General features: G+C 48.8%; 8 protein-coding genes across 18 annotated transcripts; 4 read left to right on the forward strand and 4 right to left on the reverse strand.

The window, feature by feature from the left end:
- The first annotated feature begins 115 nt into the window (after positions 1-115).
- FOIG_01993 (cytochrome c oxidase assembly protein subunit 15) lies at positions 116-4,377 on the forward strand. Its single transcript, XM_031199030.1, has 2 exons — positions 116-619; positions 676-4,377. Exons 1-2 carry the CDS (start codon positions 261-263, stop codon positions 1,748-1,750), a joined length of 1,434 nt encoding a protein of 477 aa, XP_031071067.1. The 5' UTR covers positions 116-260; the 3' UTR covers positions 1,751-4,377.
- FOIG_01994 (lysyl-tRNA synthetase) lies at positions 1,773-4,169 on the reverse strand. The gene is made up of 3 exons (XM_031199031.1): positions 3,415-4,169; positions 2,119-3,365; positions 1,773-2,065 (listed from the first exon to the last, which is right to left on the reverse strand). The coding sequence occupies exons 1-3, from the start codon at positions 3,984-3,986 to the stop codon at positions 2,055-2,057; spliced, it is 1,830 nt and encodes a 609-aa protein (XP_031071068.1). The 5' UTR covers positions 3,987-4,169; the 3' UTR covers positions 1,773-2,054.
- Positions 4,170-6,917, reverse strand: FOIG_01995 (uncharacterized protein). Its single transcript, XM_031199032.1, has 2 exons — positions 5,828-6,917; positions 4,170-5,763 (listed from the first exon to the last, which is right to left on the reverse strand). Exons 1-2 carry the CDS (start codon positions 6,445-6,447, stop codon positions 4,428-4,430), a joined length of 1,956 nt encoding a protein of 651 aa, XP_031071069.1. The 5' UTR covers positions 6,448-6,917; the 3' UTR covers positions 4,170-4,427.
- Positions 6,918-8,531: 1,614 nt separating this feature from the next.
- Positions 8,532-10,847, forward strand: FOIG_01996 (uncharacterized protein). Of its 11 annotated transcripts, XM_031199034.1 has the most exons (7): positions 8,532-8,773; positions 8,857-9,324; positions 9,482-9,650; positions 9,700-9,742; positions 9,792-9,871; positions 9,928-10,285; positions 10,340-10,808. In XM_031199034.1, the coding sequence occupies exons 2-7, from the start codon at positions 9,315-9,317 to the stop codon at positions 10,415-10,417; spliced, it is 738 nt and encodes a 245-aa protein (XP_031071071.1). In that variant the 5' UTR covers positions 8,532-8,773; positions 8,857-9,314; the 3' UTR covers positions 10,418-10,808. The 11 variants fall into 11 exon arrangements, with proteins under 11 accessions (XP_031071071.1, XP_031071070.1, XP_031071076.1 ...); XM_031199033.1 differs by having other exon boundaries at positions 8,532-9,324; positions 10,340-10,847; XM_031199040.1 differs by having other exon boundaries at positions 8,532-9,650; positions 10,340-10,847.
- A 249-nt stretch (positions 10,848-11,096) lies between these two features.
- Positions 11,097-12,142, forward strand: FOIG_01997 (uncharacterized protein). Its single transcript, XM_031199044.1, has 2 exons — positions 11,097-11,347; positions 11,405-12,142. Exon 2 carries the CDS (start codon positions 11,476-11,478, stop codon positions 11,638-11,640), a length of 165 nt encoding a protein of 54 aa, XP_031071081.1. The 5' UTR covers positions 11,097-11,347; positions 11,405-11,475; the 3' UTR covers positions 11,641-12,142.
- Positions 12,143-12,283: 141 nt separating this feature from the next.
- FOIG_01998 (uncharacterized protein) lies at positions 12,284-12,700 on the forward strand (the record flags this gene model as incomplete). The annotated part of the gene is made up of 1 exon (XM_031199045.1): positions 12,284-12,700. One exon carries the CDS (start codon positions 12,284-12,286, stop codon positions 12,698-12,700), a length of 417 nt encoding a protein of 138 aa, XP_031071082.1.
- A 748-nt stretch (positions 12,701-13,448) lies between these two features.
- On the reverse strand, positions 13,449-14,535 carry FOIG_01999 (uncharacterized protein). The gene is made up of 3 exons (XM_031199046.1): positions 14,055-14,535; positions 13,864-14,001; positions 13,449-13,814 (listed from the first exon to the last, which is right to left on the reverse strand). Exons 1-3 carry the CDS (start codon positions 14,122-14,124, stop codon positions 13,684-13,686), a joined length of 339 nt encoding a protein of 112 aa, XP_031071083.1. The 5' UTR covers positions 14,125-14,535; the 3' UTR covers positions 13,449-13,683.
- Positions 14,536-15,554: 1,019 nt separating this feature from the next.
- Positions 15,555-16,822, reverse strand: FOIG_02000 (uncharacterized protein; the record flags this gene model as incomplete). Its single annotated transcript, XM_031199047.1, has 2 exons — positions 15,555-16,280; positions 16,379-16,822. 2 exons carry the CDS (start codon positions 16,820-16,822, stop codon positions 15,555-15,557), a joined length of 1,170 nt encoding a protein of 389 aa, XP_031071084.1.
- Positions 16,823-17,609: the final 787 nt, after the last annotated feature.

Consider the following 17,609-nt stretch of genomic DNA (forward strand, 5'->3'; position numbering starts at 1 on the left):
GGGTAATGGAGTGTAAATGGCGTCTGAGATAAGCCTATCATAGACGTTGTAAATTGCTGATTCTAGTGGGGTCGATCCCACTGAAGACCACAGGGGCCTTCCCACTACGGACCAGGTCTAGCACCGAATACCGAGTCACATCGGATGTCGAATTTATGGCCAAGGTCTCGTATGATCTATAAGTGAGCCACTTCTTCTTCGTCTTCCAAGTCGAATTCTCTCAACCTTCCTCGTTCAACCTCTGAACATTGGCTTCGATCATGACGTCTTCCTTTGCCCCCGGGCTCCGGAGGTTACTATTCCAGGCCACAACCACAGCGTCTGGACCTTCAAAGTTCTTTGTCTGCAACCAATGCCTTCGAAGTGCTCCCCGGAGCATGCCCTCGCGCGTTCTCAACGCTGTCCGATCACGATCCTATGCCGATTCCGCTATCAACAAGCCAATTGGAACTATCGCCGAGCAGGTCTCTGCCCGCGCATCTCCCTCTGTCTCTCAAGCTACCAAGAAAGCATGGCCTGAGTCCAACCCGAAGGGTGTGGGCTACTGGCTCCTCGGCAGCGCTGTTAGTGTTTTTGGTATTGTCGTCTTTGGTGGTCTAACACGTTTGACCGAGTCTGGGTATGCTTCTCTACGCCTGTTGCAGACAATTGAATAGCCAGCTAACGTCAAAACAGCCTGAGTATCACTGAATGGAGACCTGTCACTGGTTCGCTTCCTCCCATGTCCAAAGAAGATTGGGAGTCCGAGTTCGAAAAGTACCGTGCATCGCCCGAGTTCAAGCTTCTCAACCCTCATATGGACCTCGAAGAATTTAAGAAGATCTACTTTATGGAATGGTTTCACCGTGTCTGGGGTCGCTTCATTGGCCTGACCTTTGTCATTCCTACCGCCTACCTCGTCGCTCGTCGCAAAGTTACACCCAAAATGGCACTGAATCTTGCTGGAATCTCTGCATTGATTGGTTTCCAGGGTATCATCGGCTGGTGGATGGTCAAGTCTGGTCTCAAGGATGATCTGTTTGCTCCTGGCTCTCACCCTCGAGTCTCTCAGTACCGCCTCACCACTCACCTTGCTACCGCCTTTGTCTGCTACTCCTGGATGCTTCTCTCTGGTTTGACCGTTCTCCGAACTCGTCGCTGGCTCGCGAACCCTGAAGCAGCCATGAAACAGATCGCTGCTATGAGCCAGCCCGGACTTCGCACTATGCGCCGTGTCGTCTTCGCCCTTGCTACCCTGACCTTCATTACTGCCATGTCTGGTGGTCTTGTTGCCGGTCTCGATGCTGGTCTGATCTACAACGAATTCCCTAAGATGGGTCTTGGTCTCTTCCCACCTAAGCAGGAACTCTGGGACAAGTTCTACTCTCGTAAGGAGGACCAGTCTGATCTCTGGTGGCGCAACATGCTCGAGAACCCCAGCACTGTTCAGATGAACCACCGAATTCTTGCTGTGACTACCTTCTGCTCCATTCTCTCGCTCTTCATCTACGCGCGCACGAGACGTGTCAAGGCTATCCTCCCCGCCAACATCAAGAAGGGCGCCGATGGCCTTTTCCACGTTGTGTCTTTGCAGGTTGCCCTCGGCATCAGCACTCTCATCTATATGGTACCAATTTCCCTCGCCGCAGCTCATCAGGCGGGTGCTCTTGGTGTGTTGACCATGGCTCTGGTTTTGGCTCACAGACTACATATTCCCAAGCCCACTCTTCGTCTCCTTGAGCAGCGATTGAAGCAGGCTGCTGCCAAATAAACGAATTGGTGGCGTTGTAAGATGCCGAAGAACAGCATGTATATTATTCTTGTACAATATGGTACCCAATAGCATCAATAGAATAACGAAACGGAAAGCTGGTAAGCTAGCCAAACGACACATATAATGAACATCTTGGATACACTCGACTCTTAGAAGAATTCTTAACATGGTTTTATAAAAGCATTTTATTTTCTTTCTAATTCCATCAGACTGGAAATCTGACCATTCTTATGTCGTTGTCACAGCGTAAAATCATGCAATCCAACTTATCAGTTAACCCAGTAAATCCCGTTTTCCCGTTTTACTTGTGAGCTACACAAATAAGTTAGTAATTTATCCTCGGTTTCAAGAGTGGTCATACTTACCAATGCCCTCCTCAGGCATGGGCTCGATGCCAACAACCTCGGCGGCAAGCTTCTTCTGCTCCAGCTTATCATCCTTCATGAAGGGGAAAGCAAGAACCTCACGGATGGTGTAGTTATCAGTCAAGAACATGACCATTCGGTCGATACCCATGCCCCAACCACCAGTAGGAGGCAGACCATATTCAAGCGAGGTACAGAAGTTCTCGTCAATGAGCTGAGCCTCGTCATCACCCTGGTCCTTCTGGCGAGCCTGCTCCTCAAAACGCAGACGCTGGTCAAAGGGATCGTTCAACTCAGTGTAGGCATTGGCGATCTCCTTCTTGCAAACGAAGGCCTCGAAACGCTCGCACAGACCGGGAATCTCACGGTGGTACTTGGCAAGAGGGCTCATGACTTGAGGGTGACCAGTGATGAAAGAGGGGTTGACACACTTCTCCTCGATGAACTCACCGACCAGCTTGTCAATCATGCGGGCGTTGGTGAGAGGAGGTGTGCACTCCAGGTTCATCTTCTTGAGGACCTTCTTGAGGAACTCGTTGGTCTCTTGTGTGTGGAGCTGGTCGCCAGGAGGGAACTTCTCTCCGGTGGCCTCCTCCAGGGTGGGAATCATCTCATATCGGGGCCAGGGCTTTTCCCAGTTGACCTCGTACTTCTCGCCGGTCTGGGTGTGGAAGGTGGTCTTGTAGCCACCGGTAAGGTACTTGACAAGGCCAGAAACCATGTCCTCAGTGATGTCCATCAGGTCGTTGACATCAGCGTAGGCCTGATAGAACTCAATGGTAGTGAACTCAGGGTTGTGGGTGAGATCAGCACCCTCGTTTCGGAACTGACGTCCAATCTCGTACACGCGGTTAAGGCCACCAACAACAAGCATCTTGAGGTATAGCTCAGGAGCGACACGCATGAACATCTGCATGTCGTACTCATTATGGTGAGTAGTGAAGGGCTTAGCAGTGGCACCGCCAGCAATCTGGTTCATCATGGGAGTCTCAACCTCGACGAAGTCACGCTCGTCGAAGTATCGGCGGATCCAGGTGATCATCTTGGATCGAGTGATGAAGACATTACGGGCCTTCTCGTTGCAGATAAGATCGAGATATCGCTTGCGGTATCGCTGCTCGAGATCCTTGAAGCCGTAGTGATCATCAGGGAGGGCATGGAGACAAGGAGTCAGGAGGACGACCTCAGTCGCGAAGATTGACAGCTCACCCTCCTCTCCCTTCTCGATCTTGGTCTTAGGGGCAGTTCTACAGTTAATTAGTATGTGTTCCGGTTCTAGGATAGTTAGTAACTTACCGGCCGGGGTAGCCAATAACACCAATGATATCACCTCGGCGGAGGTGCTCGTGCTGGGCATCAAAAGCGGGAGCTCCCTCTCGCACCTCTTGCGCTTGGCACATAATCTGGACCTTGACGCCCTCTGTTCGGACATCATAGAAAAGAAGCTTGGAGCCGGATGCTCGCTTTCCGTGGACACGGGCACCGATCTGGATGATCTTGTCCTTGGCATGCTCGCCAGACTTGAGGTGGCCAAACTCCTTGACAAAGTTTCGCAGGTCGTATGTGACGTTGAACTTATGAGGGTAAGGGTTGGGGCTCTTGGTCTCGCGGAGCTTGTTGATGTTCCTTGATCGAATCTCGAAGTACTGGTTGGGAGTGAGGTCCTTCTCGGCAGCCTCAGCACCACCAGCAGCCTTCTTGGGAGCAGGAGCAGGACCGCGCTCAGCAGCCTTCTTCTTCTTTTCTTCCTCCTTCTGGCGGGCCTTCTGGCGCTTCTTCAACTCGGTCTTGGAGACCTTCTCACCAGTTACCTCATCGAGGTGCAGGTTGGAGACCTGCTCGGTCGGGGGGGCAGCAGCGTCAGCCATGATTGCGTCTCGTTTCGCGGTGGGGATAATTGAAATGGCAGATCTCCAAATCAGGCGACAGTTCCTGATTTAAGTCTCTGCTGCCGGCAAATTGAGTCAAGCCGTGATGGATGTGGTGAGTCAGTGGAAACAGTCAGGGCATTGGAGGGGCAGAAGAAATCCATTGGTTTGGGCGCCACAATCGCGGGGTAAATTTTCAGTCAGGCATTCATTCTTGAGCGAGCTCAGCCACAGATAAAATCATTGGTAGAAATGTCTATATACGGCAAAAGACCACGAGAACGAAGCAAGAGAAGTAGTGAGCTCTCCGAATTGGTCATATTATTGAATCATGAGCAAGATGTATCTAGCTCTGAGTCTTCGTCATTACTTATATGTATTTTTGTTAGCCAATCAGCTATTGTGATTCTCAACTTTAGCCGCCCAACTGAAATCATTGTTTTATTCTAAAAACATGGCATCCCCGCGTACCCCCTGCATGGCCATCGCCATATCTGCACCATGCATTGCTCCATTTTGCATTGCCATATTCATATTTGGCATCGAACGACTCATATTAATGGCGGTTCGGTTGATAGGGCTCCCAGTTCCGTTGGGCATCATAAACTGTGCGGCTCGTTGTTGTTGCTGTTGCTGTTGTTGGACCGGCCGCGTGCGTGGTACTTCTAGAGTTGCTTGTTGCTGGACAGGTGGTTGAGGCTTGATTGGAGACGCGTTGACCATGGCGAAGCTATCATCATCCTCCATCTCTGCATCGGCATCTTGATCACTGGCCTCGGCAATCGATGATGGGCCAGTTGTCGAAGCTGAAGTAGTGGCATGCTCGCTTGGAGCACCGTTAATGCTAGTTGTTGACTGTCGTTTGGCAAGCTGTGGTCGTTGCGGTTGATGTTGCTGCTGTTGCTGTTGTGCTTGAAAATGTGGTTGAGATGGCGTCTGGATTTGTGGCGTTGATTGAGTGCCGTTGATAGCAGGGGAAGAGGCTTGATTCTGGCTGGCTTGTTCCAACGTCCTCTGGGCGTTCATCCCAGCGGCATTGGCCCTTGAAGAAGCAATGACACTCTTCCAGCGCTCGATGGATCTTGTCACGAGAGAACCGAGGTCGAGTTGGCTATCCTCGATAGAGAAACCTACAGCCCTTCCGCCCTTGACAGCCTGCTCGTAAGAAAGGGAAAGTAGCTCCCTCTCTAGCGGAATCGTGACTGGCGGCGCAAGCCTGAACTCCTTTGGTTGCTGTAGCTTGTTCAGTTGCTCAATCTGGGATTTGAGGTTGGCATTCTCTTGCTTGAGTCTGTGCTGCTTCTCCTTCATTTTCTCGGCCTCCTTGTGTTTTCTTCCTACACCGCGGGCTAACTCCAGAATCCAAAGTTCTTGCTGCCGTTGAATGGGGAGAGTCTCCCATACTGCGTATGCTGACTGGAGGTGTTCATCGATTTGCGCCTCAAGTTGTTCGGCCATTTTCTCAGCCTTGCGGATCGACTCCCGAGGGTTTCGGAAATTATTATTTGTCGAAGGGGGATATTTGAACTCATCCATGACGGCGGTGGTAGCAGAAGCACAGGTTACTTTCCAAGCCTTGAACTCTCCTGCGAAGTAAGTCCGCAGAGCCTCATATTCGCGGTGACCTGGCGATTGGACTGACCAAGATGTGGAGGTGGGGTGTTGCGTGGACGAGAAAAGAGTCGGTGGAGGCTGTAGGCATTGAAGAGTGAGGGCAGGGAAATCGAGAGATAGGGGATCGAAATCGAATGGCATCGAGTTGCTGTCAAGTTGTACCCTGTCCATCTTGTTAGCACTACAGAAGCAAAATCATTATTTAAAAAAAAAACGTGAATTCATACTTGGCTGCTCTCCAAGAGCTGAGGAGCTCCCTTAACGCGAGCTCCGCGGCACGGGCTGTATCCATAGCGTCTGAAAGTTTTTGCTTGACATCAAACTGGGCTTTTTGAATGGCCTGTTTGCTGACAGTACGTTGCATGCCAGGGCGTTTTGGTGGCTCAGGTGCGGCATCACTCTCCCAGCTGCCCCGTTTCGGGATGTCGTTCATAACGCCCGTCGCCTCCCATGTTGGCTGAAAAGCTGGCGCATATGTCATGGTCGAATCAACGGAGAGCTGATTATCCTTGGAGAGAACAGGGGATTGAAAGTCTTCATTCTCGGGAAGGGGTGTATCCTTTACGACATGTGCCCTGGGCGTTCCCACTGGAGTTGAGGCTTCACGCTTCCCGCCAAGGGAACCCCGGGGCTGTCGTCTGGTGATGCCACCACGAAGCTTTCTGATAGCATCGACATCGTGAATTCCATCCGCGGGTTTTGGGTTCTTCTCCTTGATATACAGATCGAGATGGCGACCGAGCGAAGAAGAGGTGAATGCTTGCCCACAAAAGGGGCAATTCTTGTCCTTAGGGGCACCAGCCTTGGGTGTTCCTGAGTCGGCCGTTTGGGGCGTAGATTCGGGCATTTTGAAGATAGGTAGGTATCAGAAGGGCCCAAGATCGAAAATTAGGGGGAGAAGGATACGAAAATACGGTGGCCGTGGGGGAAAGGTCTCGGTAGGCAGTAACTACAAGAGTGTAAAAAGCGGCTGCAGCTCCAATTGGGGAGCGTTACAGGCGTCAATCATAAGTATAGTAGCGAGCGAAGGTTGAAGAGAAAAGAACGAGCGTATTGGGGCCGAGACCTCCGGGCGCAAGGGAAGTTCAATGGACGTTCATGCAAAATTACAGAGCAAGATTGTTGAAGGAGTGGAAGGAGGCGGTGGGGAGTTTGTTATGAAGCTGAGAGAGGCCAAAAGAGCGGACGGGAAGGGAGAACAAGAAAGAAAGGATGAAAGGAAAAGAAGATAGAGGCTCGAGAGGTTAAGGCAATGGAAGTTTAGAGGCGGCGGGAGACTAAAGGGGAAGCCAGGTCTCTTAGCATCGCTAGGTTTAATTGTTCTTTGGTTTTTTCCCCCTCTCCATTTTAAAATAAAGCCTCCTCGCTCCTCTCCTCCTCCGGGCCATTCAGGGGCGGATCCAACCAAGACCCCCAGGCCCCAGATTGGCGCTGTTAGCACCAACGGTACCCCTGACGCTTAGTGGCCGTCCCGCCGTCTGGATGTCTCTCCCGCTGCTCGCTTAGCGCTGATCGGGCTGCTCTAAGAGGTCCGTCCTAGCGCCGTCGGGAGGTGCAACTGTCGCTGATGGATGCTCCAGACGCTGAGGTTCCTGGGAGGGCAGGGCGAGCAGTCTGATCTAGGGGTTGTAACGGGAAGATCTTGAGAGATGATGTGATCAATAGAGCTTAAGCTCAATTGTAAATATTTTTTGAAGAGAACGTTTTTGAGAATGTATGAACTTCATCAAAAGTCCCATTGTCAGCTCAATTTGGATATCGGCATTGGTGGTGATCGGCTCAGGGTCGCTAAAAGGGAGGAGGATATGCAGCTATAAATACGACAATCTCTCGTTCTAAAATTATGGCCGCCTTAGCTAAAATTCTATCAACTGCTCCGTAACTAATTCTTCATTCCCATGTGACCGAATTACGGTAAAGTCATCATGACCGTTGATTATTTCACAAGCTCCACTTGCATTGCTGTCAATCAAAGTTTCAAAGGCTGATAGCTTGTTGAGATCCAGTCCGTAATACGAGCTCCTTTTCATACGAAAGCGAAAATTATGTATGTATTTATTGAATCAACACATAATGCCTTAAGATCGGCCTTAATCCTATCGATCGTGGATCTGGCGTTTACTACTCCGTGCCTTACGAGACATCCCTTACTTCCACCGTTTGGTTACCTTTGTCAATTGGACTTTCAGCCCGCCTTTGATGACGCCTCAATCCTGCATATCGTAATAGAGTGGGTTCAGTTGGTTCCCCAAGTGCAGCCCCTTTATGTAAGCTTATTGGTGCTAAAGTCAAGTCAAAGCAAGCATGTCGGGCACGTCTCAACCAAGGACAAAAGATAAACTGGTACAAGGTTCAAACATCTGTCGCTCCAAGCAGCCAGCGACATCTCGTCTCTGAACCCCAAACAAAGAGACAGAGGTGGCCTGGGGAAACAAATTCTGAACCGACTGGGCGCTGCCATCGGCAGTCCTTGAGCGCTAGGCGCCCAAACTTGCACAAGATTGGCTTTCAAGTAGGAGCATGGGTGGCACCGACCATGGGGTTGCTGTTAGGCATAGGATCCATGTCCGAGACACGACATAGGACCAGCAGACGGTGAGCTTCTGCAACCCCCTTTAACACTGCAGCACTATCTCACATAGAGATCAGTGAGCCACTCAGTCGTCATTTACTTGCAATCTTTAATTACAGCCTGCAGCTCCTCACTTCAACTGACGCAACGCAACGCAACTTGCTTCTCTGGCGTTGGCTTTTCATCTGGTAATACAATGCTCGGCAATTCTCATCCGTACTGCCATCCGTGTTTCCATGTTAAATCTATCAACCCCATTCGCCTGTTCAGTTCAAGGTCGGGTTTACATTCCAAGTTGAGCAGCTCAGGGCCTCTGGTATAAAACAGAAGAGGCTCGGCTCTCACAGTACATTGGCAAAGCTTGATGGTGAGCTTCATTCATTTGTCTCTTGTTACCCCCTGACTTGAGCCGCAAGCGCGACAAGACGGCAAATAACTCTACTTAACCTGAGACTATACATGATAGCCGCTGGTGCACCACAACTACTACTTGGCCTTCGTTACTAGTTGCTACCCACTGCAGCTCGAGTTGGCGTTTATGCCAAGTCATGGCAAGTCAAACAAGAGAAACGAAAATTGGCATCAAGTTGTTGGCATACTGGTATGTGACAATATCCCCTTGTTTCGTAATAAGATGTTACTTGCATATTCTGCCAACTTTTGCTTTTGCTTAATTAATTCCAGAATTGGCCATCCTCCAATCGTCGGTTTTATTTGCCCTCCACTCACTTTACAGGGGCCGAGATAACTCGAGAGCTACAATGGGAAGTCCAAAGATGGAGGTAGAACAAACGAAGAGTAACCGACAGTTTGGCGAGAACTGCAACACGCCGACGAGATAGAGTAGCACAGGACTAATTGATGTCTGAAAAAGAGAAGCATTCCCATCGGAGGTTGTCGCCGGGTCACGTGATATGTGCCACACCTCAATTACAGCCACAGATACAGCCTCCTGCAAAAGCGGGTTATCTCTCCAGCGAAGCGCGACTACCTCACCTCCACTGATCGTGATTTCTTCAGTCGCGGAATTGAGGTGCAGCCGCCGCTTGTTTTCAAATACAACATCGTCAACACCATAAATTTGCAATCATTTGCAAAGTATCTTAAGACAGACTAGTATACGTCAATCAGGAATATCCAAAATGCCCCCTGGTATGTTACTATTATTATTTTTGCGCAATTCACTACCGCCGACGCATGTCACACGCGACGAGCGATGGGCGTATCGCGATCGCGTCTCCAATGAACACACAATATAGCCCTTGATTCCGGCGCAATTGGTATCCTGCCATTGCTGACGATTGTTCAGCTCTTAGTGATGAGGAATCATCCGATGTCGGAGAATTCACTACACCTCCTCGCGCGAGCAGCCGCAAGTCTACCTCGGCTACTGCGGTAGATCAGCTCGACGACACGAAACCAGAAGAGGCGTTCGACCAGGAGGACGGTGATGAAGACGAAGATCTGGATGAGGATGAGTAAGACATGAGCGAACCTGTCGAAAGGGCTAAAGCTCACGTGTTGCAGATTTGTTGTTGAGGCTATCAAAAAGCACATGGTCTACGACGACGTAGGGAATGATAGCCCAATTCGATGTCACATGCTCATCGCGGCCGCAGGGAAGTCTACAGTTTCAAGTCAAGTGGGAAGGCTACGAGGCCAAGAAAGATTTGACGTGGGAGCCTGAGGAGAATCTGAGGTAGGTGATGGAGTCGCATGACTTTCTCAAGGCCTTGTCTAACGTGTTCTTCCCAGAGAGTCTGCTCAGGAAATCCTCGACGCCTACTTCGAAAAGTTCGGTGGCCGCGAGAAACTCTTTGAAGAGACTGAAACAGCATCAAAAACGAAGAAGCGCCGCCGTGCCACCACCAATGGCACCCCCAGCACAACCTCTACTAGCAAGCGATCACGACGCGAGCACCCGGCCAACTCTGCAACTCCGGCGACAGCGAAGAATTGGAGCCCCCCAGCAGGGTCGTGGGAGGAGGAAATTGAGACAATTGATGCATGCGAGGATGAAGGCAGTGGCAAGTTGATCGTTTATCTTATTTGGAAGAACGGCCGCAAGACCAAGCACGACACCGACGTCATCTACAAGAAATGCCCACAAAAGGTCAGTGAGTTGGAGATTTGGAAATGTCGCATTCACTGACGTGAAGTAATACAGATGCTCCACTTCTACGAGCGACATGTCAAGATCATTAGAGATGAGAACAAGGCTCTTGTCGACGGGACAGAGAACTAGCGGGATTTGTACAGGGACGAAAGGGAGATTGGGGCGAAGAGAAAGCTATGCAGCGCTATCAGGTATCCGTTTGTACTGATACCCGATGCAACTGTAAACGGGACGGCGTTATCGGCGATGGCCATTAAGTTGCGGATGGGTTTCTATTTTTCTATTTGACTCATCATGCGTCTACACGCGGAACGGGGACATGAACGGAATATTGGTATTCAGACAAGACTTCATATCAGATCTTGGAGAAACACGGCGCACGGAGCATGTGTATTTGAAGCCTGTATTTTTATGAAGGAGCGTGTTGGCTACGCAATTAAGTCGCAGCGAATTAATAGTGTGCAAACGTTCATGTGAAGATCTCAGAATCGTGCCTTGCATTCATGGCTTTGGCAATATCCACGTTCCGTGGATGTGCGGCACACCAGGGTCTTTTCATGATCCTTGGCTTATAGTCAGTCAGACGCGTCTCGACGCGACCACAGTCAATTAAAAAGTCCTGAGGTGACGTTTTCTGCGAGGCTGGGAAAAGACCAAAGACGTTCCAGCGTGTCAGAGGCCCCTGAAGGTCTCCACAGCGGGACCCTTGCAGCGAGCTTAGCTCTCCCCCCTCCCAGCCTTGCCATTTACTACCTTTGGGCTGCAAGAAAAAGACGGTGGCGGGGCAACGACTTATAATAGAGTGAGTGGCCGTTTGTGAGTGAGACTGCGCATTCCAGTTCCTGATCTTGTTTATCTTTTTTCTAAGAAACGAATCTTACGGCTTATTTTCTTGAATAAAGAATTGAGAGATTTTTTGGACGTTTACGACTTTGTCGACTCCATTGTACGACTTTGTGATTGATTGGTTCATCTGGTTGCACTACGTTGACTCTGCTCCAACCTCTTGACTCGGACTTCGACTCAACTCTACTCTACCACGACATAATTCTTGACTGGGTATGCTTACCCATGAGCCTCGGCAGTCTAATTGGACCCTTGAACTAACTGTCTCAGATTGAAACATCTCTCTTGAATCCATTGTTTGCAACAAAGACAATCTCACCAAACACAACATCACCGTCAACATGAAGAAGAACGACGTTATCGCCATCATCATTATCATTCTCTTCATCATCTTAGCAGCCGTATCCTTCGGCATCTGGAAGCTCGTCTCTATGGCCAAGAACCACATGAGCGTGACAGGCAGCGGCACATCAAGCAGCCACTCCAGCCGCGACATTGCCGACTAGTCCCATCACCTCTCACGCTTTCAAGCTTCTGGTACCCAGTGGTGGTTCTTTTTCCTTGTTTATACTTTTGAGCACAGCGGTTTTGTGGTTATTTGCTGCCACTTGTTTTGGATACAACATAAAATCATGGTGGAACGTGGGTGGGTTGGTAATATCTGGATGATTGATTTATGAATCACTCATATTTGGGTAACGGCGCAATATCATGGCGACATTGAATGGGTTATTTGGTTTTTGGATATGGTTATGACCTTTTGGCATATGGGCAACGCATTTTGTATGGAAGATAGACTACGTTTATGATTAGGAAGCCGAGTATATGGCATGTGAATGAAACAATATGTATATGTATCACTTACAACAATGATCGGTTAAACCGTTGTTCAGGGTCTTCAGTCACAGAACCACTCTACTCATCGACGCAAGGCATTACGCTTTGAATCATTACACACTGGTCCTGATTAACAACGCTTTGCGTTTTATTCAGACCTGGCTTGTCGTGATACCAGTGACACATAACTCTAAGTACATATTTAAAGGGAGACTCATAACACCCCAGGCCTCCCTTCTTGGCTACACAGTCTCGTCAACTCTTCAGATATATCAAACACATCCTTAAAACAATCCTATTCAAAACACTACAATGGCGGACCCCGGCTTTGTGGTGCCAGATCTTATCGAGGAGGCCTCTAAGCTTAGTATCGACGATCTTGACACCGACAAGAGTGCTAGCACCATCTCCCGTTACCAGGAATTCCCCTATGCTCACTTTCATAGCTCTAAGACAAAGCCCGATCCTGACGGCATGAACAAGACCAGCCCTGAGTATCAGGAGGGTGTCAGAAAAGCCATCAAAGCTCTAGAGGAAAAGTATCTTGAGGTTTATCAAGACTACCAGGCTTCTAAGAACGATCTCATTCTCCTAATTGAAGAACACGAGGAGTATAGCTGGAACGAATTCATTCTGGACCCTTCGCGAGTACATGCACTTTGGCGAAGGGGAAACTGGAGGGCCTCGACACTTTCCCTGGCATTTGCCATAAGCACCATGGGTTTCTAAGCTACCAGAGTCAAGATCTCTTCTATTAAAGGCTCTTCAAGGAACAGATGCAATTGGTCGAAATAAAGGGACTCATCGAGGCCGGACGCCGTGAGCTAGCCCGGCTGGAGGGCATGGACTTATTCATCCAACTTCGTAATGACTTTGTTAAGTATCACGAAGAAGTAGCGGTTAACTGCGATTTTTGCGACGTTAGTGATGAGTTGAGCAGTTGCGCGTCTTCTGATTCGGGTGGAACCCGAACTAAAGTTGAAATTGAACATGAGAAAGAAGCTTGTTGGAGGAATGAAGAAAATAACGTAATACATAAGGATATCCAGGGATAGAAATTGTCACCTCTCAGGCTCTGCAGTGCAGACTAAGCTCTCTGCAGACAGATTAGCAGAGCATTGATCATGAGGTTTGGGAGGTTTTAGACACGAGATGAATTCAGCTACGAAAAGAAAATGGTATGCATGTTGCTGCAAATCTCCGTAATGGATGCAGTTTGGGTTCTATTTAAGTGATTTAAGTGCTTCTAACATCGAATCCTCCACGGATGAATTGTTCCAAAGTGAGAATCGTATGTCTCTTGAATTATCACTGTTCAAGGACGACTCTGATCTGGCTTGTTCGATCCAGCTTACCCTGTTGAGGGGACTCTTTTTTCCTGATTGGCCTAGGTGTTGTAAGCTCGCTCAATGAGGCAACTCTCACTTTTCATAACCAAAACGAAGTTGTGAATGTCTTTCGGCTGTCACTGAAGGCTAGTTCGAAATACCGTAGAAGTATGGGTTTATGATCGCTTCATTTCAGTTCAAAGGCACGAAAGTTACATACACGAGAACAAACATAACCAAGACAACTGGTTGATCGCCCACAAGCCGACTTGCGGCATTCTATTTATCTGCAAGAAATCTAGCCTAAGCCTCTCATCCCTTTATTTATGTACTATCATATATGTGTATCTGAAAACTTTGTTCGAGAAGTTGTCACCTTGACCCTTACTTGCGGGCAAAAGGAGTGGGAGTTGGGGCCACGATGGGCTCAGTAGGAGCAGCGGGAGGGGGCTGAGGGACAGCAGGAGGAGTGGGAGCAGAAGGAGGAGGAGTAGGGGTAGGTAATGGAGTAGGAACTGTCGATAGTCAGTATAGTTCGAGTTCCACCATATGATAGTCACTTACCACCGGGCTGCTGGCCGTTGCCAGGCACGGGCAACCAACCACCAGGTCCTCCGTTCTGACCACCGCCGTACTGGCTGTGGTTTCCAGGCTGAGTGCCATTGATAGACGGAGGAGGGAAGAAACCCCCAGGGGCGGCCTCTGTATGAGTCTCAGTATGCTGGTCAGACAATTTGAACAAGACATATACTCACGAGGGAAAGGAAGAGCCATGGAAAGGGGAGCCACGGCGGCAATGGCAAAGGTGATGAAACCAGTCTTCATTTTGGCGGTTTGTTCAAGGTAGTGACAGAAAAAGTTGTTTGATCTGAGCAAGAGAAAGAATGGTAACGACTTCAAGTCTTTATAACGAACGAGGCCAGCTCAAACAACCAGGATATAAGATAAAGATAGCTTATTGGGTCACAGACCAGGACGATGTTGTCAAGAATAGAGAAGAAATGATGGGTTGGAATGCTCAAGAACCTGTTTTTTGACGAGATTGTAGGCGGTGTTATATATCTGTTGCTACAGCGGGCCACTTTCCCCCTTGATAGCTCTGCACATCTTTACTGTGATGGAGGAATATACCGAGAGACCCTTGAGTGATCAGCCATGAGTCAAGTTAGGTGATGGAATGTGAAAAAAATGAGAGGCTAGGATGGTGCGTATGAGTTGACTGACTCTCCACAGTGCTGGTAGCCTTGAGCGAACCGGTATGGCCGATGGAGGACCGGTAGTTGGGGATAGTCTGTATCGTCTTGATGAAGCTTACATGGGTGGGTACGGAAGGGTAAAAGCTTGTCTGGTCTCGGATGTTTCTCTGCTGAATGCTTGGACGGTATTGATATATAACAAATTGCTGCATTTTATGTGAATATACTATGATTTTATGCTTAACAACTCTAATTGTTCTTCAATTATCTGTTTGTATCTATACTAATATGGCCTTTCTTTATTTAGATTTCTTATAACCTTGCTTGCAATACTTTTTGATTCATGATCAACACTGTTACAGGATGACATCTTTCCAAAAACAAGAGGTATCCCGTCTCCATAATTGAACCCACAGGCTTCTAACAAACGACGCGTAACGCAAAGAAACAATGTGAAGACCCATCTCCACCAGTCCCTACGGAGAATTCACCTCCAGTAAAACACATGCCCCACAGCCTATTCCCCGACAGCCAGCACCGTTTGTTTCAAGTCTCAACTCTCCCTATTTTCTCCACCACCAATCATTGTCTAAAATACAGTACGTGCGATAACTGAGGCTCTTTTGTTCTGCAGGTACGTGTGTTGCAGCGCAGATCCTTCTCCAACAAGGTTCTCTATGCGATATCAAGGAGGTTGACGACGCGGCCTGCACAGCTTGGGGCTGGGGTCGAGATCCAGTGGAATTGACTTCTGAGGGATGAGATAAAATTGTGGGATTTGTGAGAGCGTATCTTTGTATTGCCGAGCAACAGTACAGTGTTGAGCAAGATCGAGTCGACAAAGTTCGATTGTAACCCCAATATCTCTAATCCTGCAGAAACCAATCGTCCTCGCTGTCTATGTCGTATGCTTTATACATATCATCTGAGCAGTTTATCGCCATGTAACAGAAGTTTAGCATCGCTGCTTGATGAACCTCCCATCATGTTGAACCGTGGGTATTTTCTTCCTCAATCAACCTTTTGTCCGGAATATTCCATCTCTTGTCATTTCGCCTCTCACCAACTCATGACGCCTCGACCACGATCAAATCCACCTCGTAGCTGACGCTCAGGCTTGACCACCTTGCCTCTCAAGACTGTATACCGGATCAAGTTCTCACAATCTTCAGGCATGACACGTGCCAACCAGATACCCTGCGATGCGCCCACACTCTCCTCTGCTGAACCGTTCGAACCATTGCCGTTCTTTTCAACGCCATTTGTGCCGTTCTGCTGCTCAGGAACCGGATCATCCAGACCAAATGCATTCGGCCGTCGGTAGATCATGACGTTGGCAGAGTACTTGTGTCCTCCCACATGGCTGATGTAGTAGATACCAACACCGCCAGGCCTCTCATCATGCAAGTCTCGATACAGACCCAACGGCCTTAGCTGGCGCTCAAACTCTTTCCTGAGAATCGGCGCACTCTGTGCACAACGCACATCGCGTGTTCGATGACTGCACATGAGGATTACAGCGTTGTGAGGGCAGTCCTTCAGAGAGACACCCGGGATCCCGGCGGCCGGGTCGGGAGACGGAAGAGAGGCCGGGAGCGGCGTGGGCTGAAGGGGAGAAGTGCTAGTCGGTGCCCGGTTGATAACTTCGGTAACAATCTGAGGCACACTGAGAGGGTGAACATTCTGAATAAGCTTGAAGGCTGGCAGTAGTAAAAGAGTTGTGGGCTCAGAGTAGTCATCTGTGTCGTGAGGAGTCGGCATATTGGATGCCGAAAGCTTGAGTTTCTGTGATTGTTAGCGCCGCAATCATCAGCTTGATGGGTGGTGATATGAGGCAAAATACCCTCGTCTCATACATCAACTCATATGAGATAAAGACTCACCCCATTCGCAGGCTCGGTCGCCTTAGAAAAAGCCTCCATTACACTCCCCTTTTCATCCGCCACATCCCTCACCCAATCCGTCTTGCCTGTTCCGACAAGGAGATGCGTACTCCAAGGCTCGACAAGTCCATACAGCACATCCTCCTCCTCAATCTTGAAGCCTCTAGGATACCTCACGGAGCAGTTTTCACAGTCGTGCAGACATTCCTCGCCGTCTACTTTTGGATCCGTCTTGGCAAAAAGCTCCGAAGACGAGGGCTTGCTATCCTGTTTTGCAGATCCTCCGCCGAGCATGGAGCCCATGAGGTTCTTTAGTGAGAGGGCCATTCTTTGCTTCGCGGGCTTGTGCTGCGGAAGCCAGGACGGTGTAGCGGCTGTTATGGAGGTTGAAGGTGAGGTAAAGGGAGGGGGATTGTCGTGTGTGGATGAGGATGATAAGGTCATGTTGTAATAAGAGATCTTTCGGTAGATTTTAGGGCCGTTGACGTCTCCAGATGCCGTAGGTTCGGTTCGGAATGGGACAGTTTGATTCGCACTGATCCACTTGAATAATTAATTGGTAATGGATATACCAGCAACCTTTTGGAGATGTTACTGATTGATAATCAGATGATCGATCAGATAATTATACGCTGTAGCCAAATAATTACCTCCCTAGGTACTGAAATGGGGGATGATTCAAATGATGGTATCGTTTTCTTCTTCTCTGCATTACCAATATCGAGTCTCCTATGGCTTCAAATAACCCAACATTTCGCTTTATTCCTTCGCTCTTTTGCCTCTCCCGCCTATCTCCGATCACCGAGCCTGACAGCCTGGTAACATGGGCACGTCATTAGATTGCATCGGCTCCCACAAAAAAGTTATCAGATCCTGTCATTTTCAACCGTCAAGGTTCATCAAACCCTGGTCTCCAATTTCAGCTCTGACGAACCCCAGCATTAATTACAGCATTTGTACAAGAAAAACATTTTTTTAGACTGGCCAGTAGCCCCAGGTTTCTCCCATTCTTTACATAAGAATGATTAAGGTTTTAATTAAACTCAAGATTGAGATGTAACGGTCGTGTCAAGATCCGAAAACTATCCTCCGTCAAAAATCTCTGTCCTCGCGTCATTCAGCCCACTCATGTTCCTCAAAAATCATCAAAAGAAACATGCTGTGGGGTAGCCGATTCAAATAATACAAAATGCTTAGCTATAGCTGCTTGTAGCTTTCCCATCCCTAATGG

Source organism: Fusarium odoratissimum, assembly GCF_000260195.1.
Source record: "Fusarium odoratissimum NRRL 54006 unplaced genomic scaffold supercont1.2, whole genome shotgun sequence".
Lineage (NCBI taxonomy): Eukaryota > Fungi > Ascomycota > Sordariomycetes > Hypocreales > Nectriaceae > Fusarium > Fusarium odoratissimum.

Coding starts and splice junctions, on each gene's coding strand:
- FOIG_01993 (XM_031199030.1), top strand. CDS start 261: ATGACGTCTTCCTTTGCCCCCGGGCTCCGGAGGTTACTATTCCAGGCC. Junction 620..675: donor ACACGTTTGACCGAGTCTGG/GTATGCTTCTCT, acceptor ACGTCAAAACAG/CCTGAGTATCACTGAATGGA.
- FOIG_01994 (XM_031199031.1), bottom strand. CDS start 3,986: ATGGCTGACGCTGCTGCCCCCCCGACCGAGCAGGTCTCCAACCTGCAC. Junction 3,366..3,414: donor GTTATTGGCTACCCCGGCCG/GTAAGTTACTAA, acceptor AATTAACTGTAG/AACTGCCCCTAAGACCAAGA.
- FOIG_01995 (XM_031199032.1), bottom strand. CDS start 6,447: ATGCCCGAATCTACGCCCCAAACGGCCGACTCAGGAACACCCAAGGCT. Junction 5,764..5,827: donor AGCTCTTGGAGAGCAGCCAA/GTATGAATTCAC, acceptor CAAGATGGACAG/GGTACAACTTGACAGCAACT.
- FOIG_01996 (XM_031199033.1), top strand. Junction 9,651..9,699: donor GAAGATCTGGATGAGGATGA/GTAAGACATGAG, acceptor CACGTGTTGCAG/ATTTGTTGTTGAGGCTATCA. Junction 10,286..10,339: donor ACAAGAAATGCCCACAAAAG/GTCAGTGAGTTG, acceptor GAAGTAATACAG/ATGCTCCACTTCTACGAGCG.
- FOIG_01997 (XM_031199044.1), top strand. CDS start 11,476: ATGAAGAAGAACGACGTTATCGCCATCATCATTATCATTCTCTTCATC.
- FOIG_01999 (XM_031199046.1), bottom strand. CDS start 14,124: ATGAAGACTGGTTTCATCACCTTTGCCATTGCCGCCGTGGCTCCCCTT. Junction 14,002..14,054: donor CATGGCTCTTCCTTTCCCTC/GTGAGTATATGT, acceptor AGACTCATACAG/AGGCCGCCCCTGGGGGTTTC. Junction 13,815..13,863: donor CAACGGCCAGCAGCCCGGTG/GTAAGTGACTAT, acceptor GACTATCGACAG/TTCCTACTCCATTACCTACC.